At 39.8% G+C, this 12,465-nt stretch overlaps 1 protein-coding gene across 12 annotated transcripts in view; it reads right to left on the bottom strand.

Annotated features, from left to right (window-relative positions):
* Positions 1-12,465, bottom strand: part of CUL2 (cullin 2) — a 123,895-nt gene that overhangs the window by 32,540 nt on the left and 78,890 nt on the right. For all 12 annotated transcript variants that reach the window (XM_054435166.2, XM_054435162.2, XM_054435159.2 and 9 more), the window contains 2 exons: positions 2,239-2,335; positions 2,031-2,141 (listed from right to left, as the gene is read on the bottom strand). In XM_054435166.2, coding sequence (XP_054291141.1) covers positions 2,031-2,141; positions 2,239-2,335 — 208 coding nt within the window. The remainder of the gene's footprint in view (positions 1-2,030; positions 2,142-2,238; positions 2,336-12,465) is intronic.

The following is a 12,465-nucleotide window of genomic DNA, read 5'->3' on the forward strand; positions in this document are numbered from 1 at the left end:
CTACCTTTCTGACTGTGGGTCATAAGACCCTCCCCAGAGAAAGCCCCACCCTATACATTGGGGGAAAGACTACTGACATCATGAAGCTTCCACAAAAATCCAAGAAGACTGGGTTCCACAGGGATAGAAGCTCCTGCACTCATGGTGATTTCAGACCTTCCCTTATGTATCTCCTCAAGTGGTTGTTTATTTGTATCCTCTAAAATATCCTTCTTAATGAACTAGTAAACATTAAGTGAGTATTTCCCTAAGTTCTGTGAGCTGCTCTAGCAAATTAATGGAACCCAAACAGTGTACTGTAGGACTTCAACTTGAAAGCCAGTCGGTCAGTAGTCTGGAGGCCCAGACTTGTGACTGGTGTCTGGGGGTGTGCAGGGCAGTCTTGGAGACTCAGCCCCCAAACTGTGGGATTGGCCACTATCTCAAGTAGATGGTGTTAGAGTTGAACTGGAGGACACCTAGCTGGTGTCTGCTGCTTGGTGTGTGGGAGAAGAGAGCCACACCTTTGTTTACAGAAGCCTTCTGTGCTGATGATTGTTGCTGTGGTGAGAGTAGAAGAAAAACATGGTTTGAGAGAGTTTTTCACTACACACGATGAATAATATTCCAATGCACGTATGCATCACATTTTGCTTATCCTTTCAACTTCTAACAGACATCTGGGCTATTGCCACCACTTGGCCAGTGGCATCTTTTTGACAGCCAGATAGAGCAAAGTGTATGTATCACAGATAGTCTGTGTGTGATTCTTGGGGCTGGATCTAGAGGCTTCAACAAGAGTCTAAGGTGCAATAAGGGCTAAGAGCTTAGAACCACTGATCTAATGTAACCTGAACTTAATTGATGGGGGAAAAGTTCCAGATAATTTGCTCAGGGGACAGAGCTAATTAGTCACAAAAGCAGGAAGATAATCAAACAACTAAGACCTCTAGATCTGGGCTTTGTGGATGACACAACAGTGTATCAGTAAGCACGGATGCTTTGTGACTTGTGGCCTATGGATATAGGATGACAGCTCATCCACTTAACTACTTGACCTTTCTTGGCTACATAAACTAACACAAACCATCCCAAAATAAAATGCTTGAAACCCAATACTGCAGATTAAAAAACCTGGCTAGAAGTTCTAATATATCTTACATATGGTGATTTAATTTGTATGACCACTTTTTTTTTCTACTACTGAGAAAATAAACATGAGATTTAACATATGATAACCAATATGTACTGGTTTAGTGATCAATTAAAATTTCTTGGCTGGGTGCAAAGGCTCACATCTAAAATCCCAGCACTTTGGGAGGCTGAGGCAGGAGGACCGCTCAAGTTGAGGAGTTCTGAGACCAGCCTGGGCAACACAGCGAAACCCCATCGCTATAACAAATTTTCAAAGTTGCTGGGAGTGGTGGTGTGTGCCTGCAGTCCCAGCTACTTGGTAGGCTGAGACAGGAGGACCACTTGAGCCTGGGAGCCATGATCAAGCCACTGCACTCTAGTCTGGGCACCAGAGCAAGACTACATCTCCAAAAAAAAAAAACACCTCATGTGGGGTTGTCTCTCAGCCTTTTAAGGACTTAACAGACCAAAAGAGTGGCTTATCCAAATGTCTAGAATTACTATATTTTCCTCTCATTTTAAAGGAAGACAAAAACCTCAACACAGAGCTTCTGCACGTATCCTATTCTCTAAACAAACCACTAAGCATGAAATCCAGTATAAACTGATTATTCTGCCAACAATGTGCATATATATTAATTTCAAGGACAAGTAAACCAAGCAGTCAGGATTTATCAAAAAGCATCAATTATGATGAAAACTGGAAGGGTACTGTTTTCTGAGGAATATGTTACAAGAGCAATGACTTATCAATCGATATTGTATAATAACTGTAACTCAGAGTTAATGATTAAATAGATTAAATAAACAGAATATTTTTCCACCAAAAAACAAAATAAGAAAACTAAGAACGATGTTAAATAAAACCAGGCCAGATACAAAATAGATAAATGTATTCGATATGTTTTATTTCTTACCTTTTCCATATACTGTGAGCAGTTTGATTCTTGTAATAAATTTGAAGCTTCTTGTTTGTAATACTCTCCTGTTTCAGTCAGAAAGGGAGACTCAAAGATTTCCTGATAAAACTGAATAAATCAATCACATCATATTAGAAGAAATTAGAACAAGCAGTTTAAGAAATTAACAGTCTGATTATTTGTGTTTTTAAAGGAGGCTGTTTACCTTTAAGGGGAATTTTTTCTTATACTGTTCAACATGAACAAAGGAGTTAATAACCCCATGGATTACTTTCTGGTTTGGGTCTTCTCCACCACGATCACTAAAACAAGGTATAACACAAAATATTCTTGAGAATACAAATTATCTATGGAAATATACCAAAGTATGCCAAAATATGGCTCCTTATTCCATTGGTCTAATCAAAGTGTAAAGAACTATAAAAAGGTACGTGCATGAATCTTAACAATGATTTTTTTTATATCACAGCTGAGTTAATATTCATGATAGTTAATGTATACATTAGACGTCATTTCAAGAAATAAAAAGAAAACTGATTGTAAAGTTCAAGATACTATGTCAGTAATAAGATAACACTTCTTTAATTTTAACAAAGTAGATATGAGCCCATCAATTCAAAACTTTAATACTGGCGGTTAAGAATGCTTGATTTTCACTCACTACAAACCACAGAGTCTTAATCATATTAAGACATGTAGGTGAAATGTTAGCTTTTCTAATAAAAGGAATATGAAATAGAACCAGGCACCATGGCTCATGCCTGTAATCCCAACACTTTGGGAGGCCAAGGTGGGAGGATCCCTTGAGTCCTGAATTTGTGAGATGCCTGGGCAATAGGGCGAGACCTCATTCAAAAAAAAAATCAGCCATGCATGGTGGCACGCACCTGTGGTCCCAGCTACTCTGGAGGCTGAGGTGGGATGATCCCTTGAGTCCTGAGTTTGAGACTAGCCTGGGCAACATAGCAAGACCCCATACAAAAAAAAAAAAAAAAAAAACTTAGCCATGCATGGTGGCACATGCCTGTGGTCCCAGTTACTCTGGAGGCTGAGGTGGGAGGATGGTTTGAGCCCAGGAGGAGTCGAGGCTACAGTGAGCCATGATTGCACCACTGCACTTCAGCCTGGGTGACAGAGCAAGACCCTGTCTCAAAAATTAAAAAATAAAAATAAAACAGAAAAAAACAGTTTGCTTAAAGCCACAGTAAAATAATCTAGCTCTAAATTGGGATTTTTTTGACTCTAGTACCAATGCTCAAATCAAACCATTATGGTTTACCTCACTACACACTCTTCCAACCTACTTTAAAATAATTTCTTCTTTGCATTAATAATGTCACAAAGAGAGCAACAGAAAACTTATTATCATCATTCCCTAGTAAGAGCTTCCTGCTCTATATATAGGATGTAAGAATTTTCTATCATTTAAGAAAAGCATCAACGAAAAGCATCCAGGCAATTACCTTTACATACTAGAGTCCTTCCCTGCCTCTGAACCCCTCTAGTCCTCTTTGATTCTTCCTTTAATTATTTGGATATTCTGAGAAACATTTTTTGGACATGAATTAATATGGCTACAGTAATTCTGTCAGTCATAGAGAATCCTGATATCTTGATATCACTGATTAGTTCATATAATAAGGTCACACATGTGAGCTCATTTCCTTGGCTTGGGTCACATGCGTGACCTCACATAAGCCCACATTCAATCTGGTGAAATACTGATCTGAACTGTTACCTATTTTCTCATGTTCTGCTTGTGGTGGAAGAACAGATACTGTGGAGGACATACTGGCAAAACTCTAAGTATACACACCCTATGACCCCAAGCAAACATCTGTATATGTGCACAACAGAAACAAGAGTGGTGTTAGTGGAAAAACTGGAAGGAACCTAATATACGCCACTAGGAGAAGAGTTTAATAAAGTGAGGTAGGCCTCTCTAGTTTAAGTCTGAGTTCATCCTGGTAAAGTTTAAAAAGCTAACTGGTCACCTGAGGATGACAGCAAACCAACTCATTATCTTAAAAACTGGGTTATTGGCCAGGCGCAGTGGCTCACACTGGTAATCCCAGCACTTTAGGAGGCTGAGGTGGGCAGATCATCTGAGGTCATGAGTTAGAGAGCAGCCTGGCCCACATGGTGAAATCCAGTCTCTACTAAAAATACAAAAATTAGCTAGGCATGGTGGCGCATGTCTATAATCCCAGCTGCTCAGGAGGCTGAGGCAGGAGAATTGCTTGAACCTGGGAGGAGGAAGTTACAGTGAGCCAAGATCGTGCCACTGCATTCTAGCCTGGGCGACAGAGTGAGACTCTGTCTCAAAACAAAACAAAACAAAAAAACAAAAACAAAAAACTGGGTTATTAAAAAGGAAAGAAACAAGCAGTTATTTTGCTTTTCCTATATGAACTCTACCATTGGGTAACTAAACAGTAGGTGAGAAGAAGCTTATCTTGATAAAATTTTCTAGATAATAAAAAAGAACAAAATGATAGATAGCTCTAACAAGCAGCTCTATAATATGCTGACTAAATTACTAATTTCCTTATTTCCTTTTACTGACATTCCCACCTAGAAAACAATTTTAAATATCAGGAATTCTATTCACTGTAAAAGAAAGATGTGGCTCACATCAGAAACCCTACCTCAACCTCCATGTTTGCTTAATTCTCTATGATAGTTCCTCAATTCTGTGAGTGAACACATTAGATTACAATAAAAAATAATTTGGTTAAAGATTTCTGGGCCAGGCGCAGTGGCTCACGCCTGTAATCCCAGCACTTTGGGAGGCCGAGGCGGGTGGATCACGAGGTCAGGAGATCGAGACCATCCTGGCTAAAATGGTGAAACCCCATCTCTACTAAAAAAAAAAAAAAAAAAAAAATTAGCCAAGTGTGGTGGCATGCGCCTGTAGTCCCAGCTACTCGGGAGGCTGAGGCAGGAGAATGGCGTGAACCCAGGAGGCAGAGCTTGCAGTGAGCCAAATCGCACCACTGCACTCCAGCGTGGGCAACAGAGCGAGACTCCATCTTAAAAAAAAAAAAAAAAAAGAAGATTTCTAAATCTCCCCCTCTCCAAGGGGTCTGCACCTATGTCAGTCTAATCTAAAAACACTTGTCTCCCAGAAGGAAAGGAAAAAATAAGAGCGGAATAATGAAAGAGAAAACAACATACTAGAGAAGATCATTTAAAACCAAAGTTAGGGACGAGCACGGTGGCTCACGCCTGTAATCCCAGTACTTTGGGAGGCCAAAGCGGGCAGATCACTTGAGGTCAGGAGTTCAAGACCAGCCTGGCCAACATGGTGAAACCCCATCTCTACTAAAAATACAAAAGTTAGCTGGGCATGGTGGCGGGCACCTATAATCCCAGCTACTTGGGAGGCTGAGGCAGGAGAATTGCTTGAACCCGGGAGGTGGAGACTGCAGTGAGCTGAGATCACGCCATTGCACTCCAGCCTGGGCGACAAGAGCGAAACTCTTCTCAAAATAAATAAATAAACAAATACAAAAAATAAAAAATAAAGCCAAAGTTAGTTATTTAGGGAGAATAAAACACAACAAAATATATACACCTCTAATAAAAGTGATCAAAAAAAGAAAATGTGAATAAGCAATATTATGAATGAAAGGAAGACATTATTCCAGGTGAAAATGAAAACAATGTATTCACCAAATGATCATGATCAAAGTTGTCACCAATGAGAAGTCATGTTGACACCATCTATTACTTGATATAATCTGATAAGAAGGGTATATTACTTTCTGGTATTTTTCCAAAAACCCATAGTCTCAGTCTAATCATGAGAAAACATCAGAAAAATCAAAATTGAGGGACATTCTATAAATACCTGATCACTACTCTTTAAAATTTTTACAGTCATATATGAAAGGGAATGGCTCCACAGAATAGAGACATGACAGCTAAATGTGATTTTGTGATCTGGACTGAACGAGAACATCAGGGCAAAAGCAAATGCAAATAAACTGTAGTTTAGTTAATAATGTTATACCCATTTTTATAAATATACTATCAGTTGCAACATTGGGGAATCTGGGTGCAGGTTACACAGAACAGCTTTCTAACTCTTCTATGAACCTAAAATTACTTCAAATAAAGTTTTTTTAAAGAGAATACTGTTACACAACTACTTCCCAATGATTTTCCAAAAAAAAAAAAAAAAAAATTCAAAACTGATTTAAGAGGAAACACAAATTTGACTAGTCTTAAGATCTGAAATAACTGAGGCATTGTTAAAAATCTTCTTATACAAACAAATCATCTTACAAAGAAACCCCAGGCACAGGTGGTTTTTCAGTTTTACTAAACATTTAAGAAGCTGATAATCCCAATTGTATACAAACTTTTTCTATTCAAAAGAAAAAGAGGGGAATACCCAATAATTTGTTCTACAAGGATAAGCTGGATGCCAAACCCAGACAAAGACATTACAAGACAGAAAAATCACAGGCTGGTTCCACTCATGGGTATAGACGCAAAATTCCAAATAAAGCATCAGCAAATCAAATGGAACAGTCTGTAAAAACTATAACAGACAAGGATCAACCTAGCCTTTATCCTAGTTATACAAAAATAGTTTAATATTAGAAAATCCATAAACAGGCTAGGCACAGTGGCTCACGCCTGTAATCCCAGCACTTTGGGAGGCCGAGGGGGGCAGATCACCTGAGGTCAGGAGTTCAAGACCAGCCTGATCAACATGGTGAAACCGCGTCTCTACTAAAAAATACAAAAATTAGCCAGGCACGGTGGCAGGCACCTGTAATCCCAGCTACTCGGGAGGCTGAGGCAGGCGAATAGCCTGAACAGGGGAAGCAGAGGTTGCAGTGAGCCAAGATCGTGCTGCTATACTCCAGAGCCTGGACAACAGAGCGAGACTGTCTCAAAAAAAAAAAAACAAAAAAACAAAACAAACAAACAAAAAAACCCATAAAAGTAACTTATCACATTAACAGAGTAATAGAAAAAAAAACAAAAAACAAAAAACTACCATATGATTGTTCCACTCAATAGGAGGAGAAACGTCATTTTTATAAAATTCAACACTAATTCCTGCTAATCTCATTATTCTGATCATGAGTATTAAAAGACTAGAGGAAACACAACATGTTAAATGAGGAAATGTTATGCATGTAAACTTTAATGTCAGAAATGAGAGAAAGATGCTCATAATCCATCACTTGTCTTTGGAGGTCCCAGCCAATGCAGTAAAGCTAAGGATAACAAACACGCAGTCGCGCGCGCACACGCGCACACACACACACGCACACATGCACACACACACACACACTCTAGGGGAGGAAACAAAACTTTCAGCTTATGATATCTTACATAGAAAATCCAAAAATAAGCACGAATTATTAGAAATAAATAAAATATGACCAGGCGCGGTGCCTCATGCCTGTAATCCCAACACTTTGGGAGGCTGAGGTGGGCAGATCACCTGAGGTCAGGAGTTAGAGACCAGCCTGGACAACATGGTGAAACCCCATCTTTACTAAAAATACAAAAATTAGCTGGGCTTGGTGGCAGGCGCCTGTAATCCCTGCTACTTGGGAGGCTGAGGCAGGAGAATCACCTGAATCCGGGAGGCAGAGGTTGCAATGAGCCAACATTGTGCCACTGAACTCCAGCCCGGGTGACAGAGCAAGACTCCATTTCAGGGGGAAAAAAAAAGAATAAAATTTAACAAGGTAGCTAAATATAAGATTTATATACAATAGTCAATTGCATTACTTTACACTAGCAGAAAACAAATATAATGGGTAATTCTACACAACACACTTTTTGTGGCTGGACATGGTAGCTCATGCCTGTAATCCCAGCACTTTGGGAGGCCAAGGCAGGCGGATCACGAGGTCAGGAGTTCGAGACCAGCTTGACCAACATGGTGAAACCCCATCTCTACTAAAAATACAAAAATAATTAGCCGGCTGTGGTGGCGCATACATGTAATCCCAGCTACTAGGGAGGCTGAGGCAGAAGAATTGCTTGAACCTGGGAGGCGGAGGTTGCAGCGAGCCATGATCGTGCCACTGCACTTCAGCCTGGGTGACAGGGTGAGACACCATCTCAAAAAAAAAAAAAAAAAAAAAGGAACACACTTTTTTGTAGTATCAGTGAGTGAATATCAAGTATCCTGAAATAAATCTAACAAAAAGCACACAAACCTTTTATAGAAAACTCTACAAAAATTAACTAGGAGATACTAAAGAAGGCACAATAAACAGAAAAAGATGCTACTATGTTCATAGATAAGAAGACTTAATACTGTGAAGATGGAAACTCTCTTCAAACTAACTTATAGATTCAATTCAATATCAATCCCACAGAATTTTTTTTTTCTTTTTGAGACAGGGTCTCTGCCATCCAGGCTGGAATGCAATGGCACGAACATGGCTTACTGCAGCCTCGACCTCGAGGCGCAAGCAATCCTCTCACCTCAGCCTCCTGTGTGGCACACACCACCACATCCAGCTAATTTTATTTTTATTTTTGTAGAGACGAGGTCTTGCCATGTTGCCCAGGCTGGTCTCAAACTCCTGGCCTCAAGCAATCCTCTTTCTCGGCCTCCCAGAGTGCTGGCATTACAAGCATGAGCCACTTTGCTTGTCTCCACAGAAAATTTTGTTTTAGGAAAGGGGTCTATAACACTTACATGAAAGGGCAAAGGGCCAAACAACAGCAAGAACACTTCTGGTTTCTGGAGGGCAAACTTATCTTGCCAGATATCAAGCCTTACAATAATAAACACAGTGAGGCATTGGCAGAGGATAAACAAATTGATAAAGAGAACAGAAAAGAGTTCTGAAACAGAACCACTCTTGTAAGAAACAGAGAGAAGGTGTGTATGTCATGACTGTCTTGCTCGAGTTACTACTTCAGAACATATACAAACTTTTACTGATTCATCAAATATTAACTGTGGAGACTTATTTCAGATTAAAATTTGCTAAACAATCCCCTGATTGACTGGGGACAGAGAAACCCACTAAGTAAATGCAAAAACAGCAATTCCGGCCTTGGGAATCCATAAACCTTCTTAAAATTATGTAAAAATTTTGTGTGCATATGCATACCAAGCATTTTTATGTCGGGAGGCTCCACAGCTTTCATCATGACCCTAAAGGAACACAAAGATCCCCCCAAAAGAGATGAAAGCCACCGCACTTAAATAAATATAAAGCTACAACCAGTTTTCAAAAGTTACGAGGAGGGGAAAGAAAGTCTACGGCAAAAGGAAGAAAATAAAAAAAGAACATTCATATTTTGTACACTGTTTAAACTGAAAAAAAGTTATTTTATTTTGAAATAATTATAGACTCAAGGGAAGTTAGAAAAATAATACAGAGAGATCTGGTGTACCCTTCATCAGGCTTTCTCCAATGGTAGCATCTTACATAACTATGGTCCAGTATTAAAACCAGGAAACTGACATGGGTGCAATCTATAGACCTTATTCAAATTTTGCCAGTTTTTACACACAATCATTTGTATTTATGTTTGTATGATACTATGTAATGCTATCACATGTCCAGATTCATCTCACTACAAGACATAGAATTGTTCTACCACCATTAAGGAAGCTCCCCATACTTCCACTTTATAGTCTCATACCAACCACTAATCTCTTCTTGTTTAAACTTTTAAAAAGAATATATTTTTAAGTATTCTACCTACTTTTATAATACATCCAGAGGAAAAAAGGTAACACTCCAAGAAAAGCTTTATGAAATATGTGGAGAGATAATTATTTATTGTAGACCAGTACCTCACAAATGCTGGTCTGAACTGGATGCATAAAAAACATCTGGGGAGCTCTGTAACAATGTAAGTTCTTACTGTACCTGGAGTATGCGTTAGTAACTATGGGGGGAGCCAGATATCTACGTTCAAAATGCTCCCCAATTTTGTTCTGTACTAGGAGAAATTCTTCTGCCTTGGGATACTGTTGATCTATGGCCTTCCCCCCAGCCCCGGGCTCTCTGAAACATGTGCTGTGTCAACTCAGGGTTAAATGGATTAAGGGTGGTGCAAGATGTGCTTTGTTAAACAGATGCTTGAAGGCAGCATGCTCTTTAAGAGTCATCACCACTCCCTAATCTCAAGTACCCAGGGGCACAAACACTGCAGAAGGCCGCAGGGACCTCTGCCTAGGAAAACCAGAGACCTTTGTTCATGTGTTTATCTCCTGACCTTCTCTCCACTATTATCCTATGACCCTGCCATATCCCCCTCTCCGAGAAACACCCAAGAATCATCAATAAATACTTCATAAAAAAAAAAAAAAAGCTCCCCAAATGTATGCACATATGAACATGTGTAATACTATATGTAAATGTGTATACAGATATGCATATCCATATAAATGTATATGTACTAGTGTGTACACATACACAATTGTAAATGCACAGAAAATTTTTATTAGAACATACTGTAAATCCTTAAGAGTGGTTTCCTTTAAATAGCAGAACCAAGGTACCAGGAGAAATCAGAACTTTTTTTGTTCCCCTGAGACGAAATCTTGCTCTGTCGCTCTGTCTTTGAGGCTGGAGTGCAGTGGCGCGATGTCAGCTCACTGCAGCCTCCACCTTCTGGGTTCAAGCAATCCTCCTGCCTTAGCCTCCCAAGTAGCTGGGACTACAGGTGCGTGCCATCATGCCCAGCTAATTTTTTGGTATATTTGGTACAGATGGGGTTTCACCATGTCGGCCAGGCTGGTCTTGAACTCCTGACTTCAGGTGATCCGCCTGCCTTGGACTCCCAGTGTGCTGGAATTACAGGTGTTAGCAACTGCACCAAGCCCTCCCCCAACTTTTTTTTTTAACACAACAAGAAAACTGGGGACTGCTGAAGGTTCTCTGTGTTGGGGCTAAAATCTCTATGGTCCTCTTAACATTGCCCAGAGAGGTTTTTTACTTTTCTCTTTAACCTTCTGTACATTTCAATTCCTTTTTTACAATTAGCATATCTTACTTTATAATTTTTTTGTAGAAGGAAAATTGTTTTTACTAAACTTTCGCAGTGTAATCTTGATTTTCATTTGCCACATTTGAGAAACCATTAGCACGGAGTAATTTTTTTTGTTTGTTTGTTTGTTTGTTTGCGACGGAGTTTCACTCTTGTTGCCCAGGCTGGAGTGCAATGGCGCAGTCTCGGCTCACTGCAACCTCTGCCTCCTGGGTTCAAGTGGTTCTCTTGCCTCAGCCTCCCGAGTAGGTGGCATTACAGGCACCCACCACCATGCCTGGCCAATTTTTGTATTTTTAGTAGAGACAGGGTTTCACCATGTTGTCCAGGCTGGTCTCGAACTCCTGACCTCTGGTGATCTGCCTGCCTCAGCCTCCCAAAGTGCTGGGATTACAGATGCGAGCCATTGCGCCCAGCCAGAAATGTTCTTTAGAGACTTATAGAAAGTATCTAGGAACCCAGGGATGAATACGGGAAAAGGAAAGTGTCAATAAATTGACAGGAAATCAAATCTGTGATAAGCTCTGCTAGACCTGAAAAGAATTTATTCTGTAAGTCTGGTAAGCACCTTCTACAACAAAGTAAGTTGTAGGTATGCACAATAAAATACTTCCCCTTTAGTAGAAATGGCAATAAGATATAACTTGAACAAACTATTTCTAAAAATGTGTGAATATATGGGTAAGACTACAGACTTAGGGACCAAAATGACCCAAGTTTTAACTTCAGTTCTGCCGTTTACTACTTATGTGACATAGGTAAGTTGCTTACTCTCTCATGTCTCATTTTCCTCACTTTTAAAATGAGTTTATGATAACATTCACCATCATATCCTCTTATAAGGATTAGATAAAATACACACGGAGAGTTTGTACCACAGCTTCTCAGCCATGGTAATGGAAGTTATGGTATCTGACCATATTAGCTCAAATGACAACGCGTAGAGTTAACGCAATGCAGTGGAAAGACCCCAACTGGAAGGCTAAAAGCATGAAGTCCATTTCATTAGCTATATTCAAGTTTTCAACTCATTTCTCTTTGTTGAAATTCAATTTATTTACCTGTAAATAAAACTTGCTGTTTCATTAAGACCAAATAAAAAATGTGTGTGAAAACACTAGAATATTCAAAGCATTATAAACTAAAATGTATTCCCCACTGAGTTAAAGGTATTGGAGCCAGGAGTGGAAGAAATATTCTGGGCATAAAAGACAGGCATAGGCTGGGCGTGGTGGCTCACGCCTGTAATCTCAGCACTTTGGGAGGCCCAGGTGGGCGGATCACAATGTCAGGAGTTCCAGATCAGCCTGACCAACATGGTAAAACCCCATCTCTACTAAAAATAAAAAAATTAGCCAGGCATGGTGATGCACGCCTATAATCCCAGCTACTCGGGAGGCTGAGGCAGAAGAATCGTTTGAACCCAGCAGGCAGAAGT

This window comes from Pongo pygmaeus, chromosome 8 (genome assembly GCF_028885625.2).
Source record: "Pongo pygmaeus isolate AG05252 chromosome 8, NHGRI_mPonPyg2-v2.0_pri, whole genome shotgun sequence".
NCBI classification, from domain to species: Eukaryota; Metazoa; Chordata; class Mammalia; order Primates; family Hominidae; genus Pongo; species Pongo pygmaeus.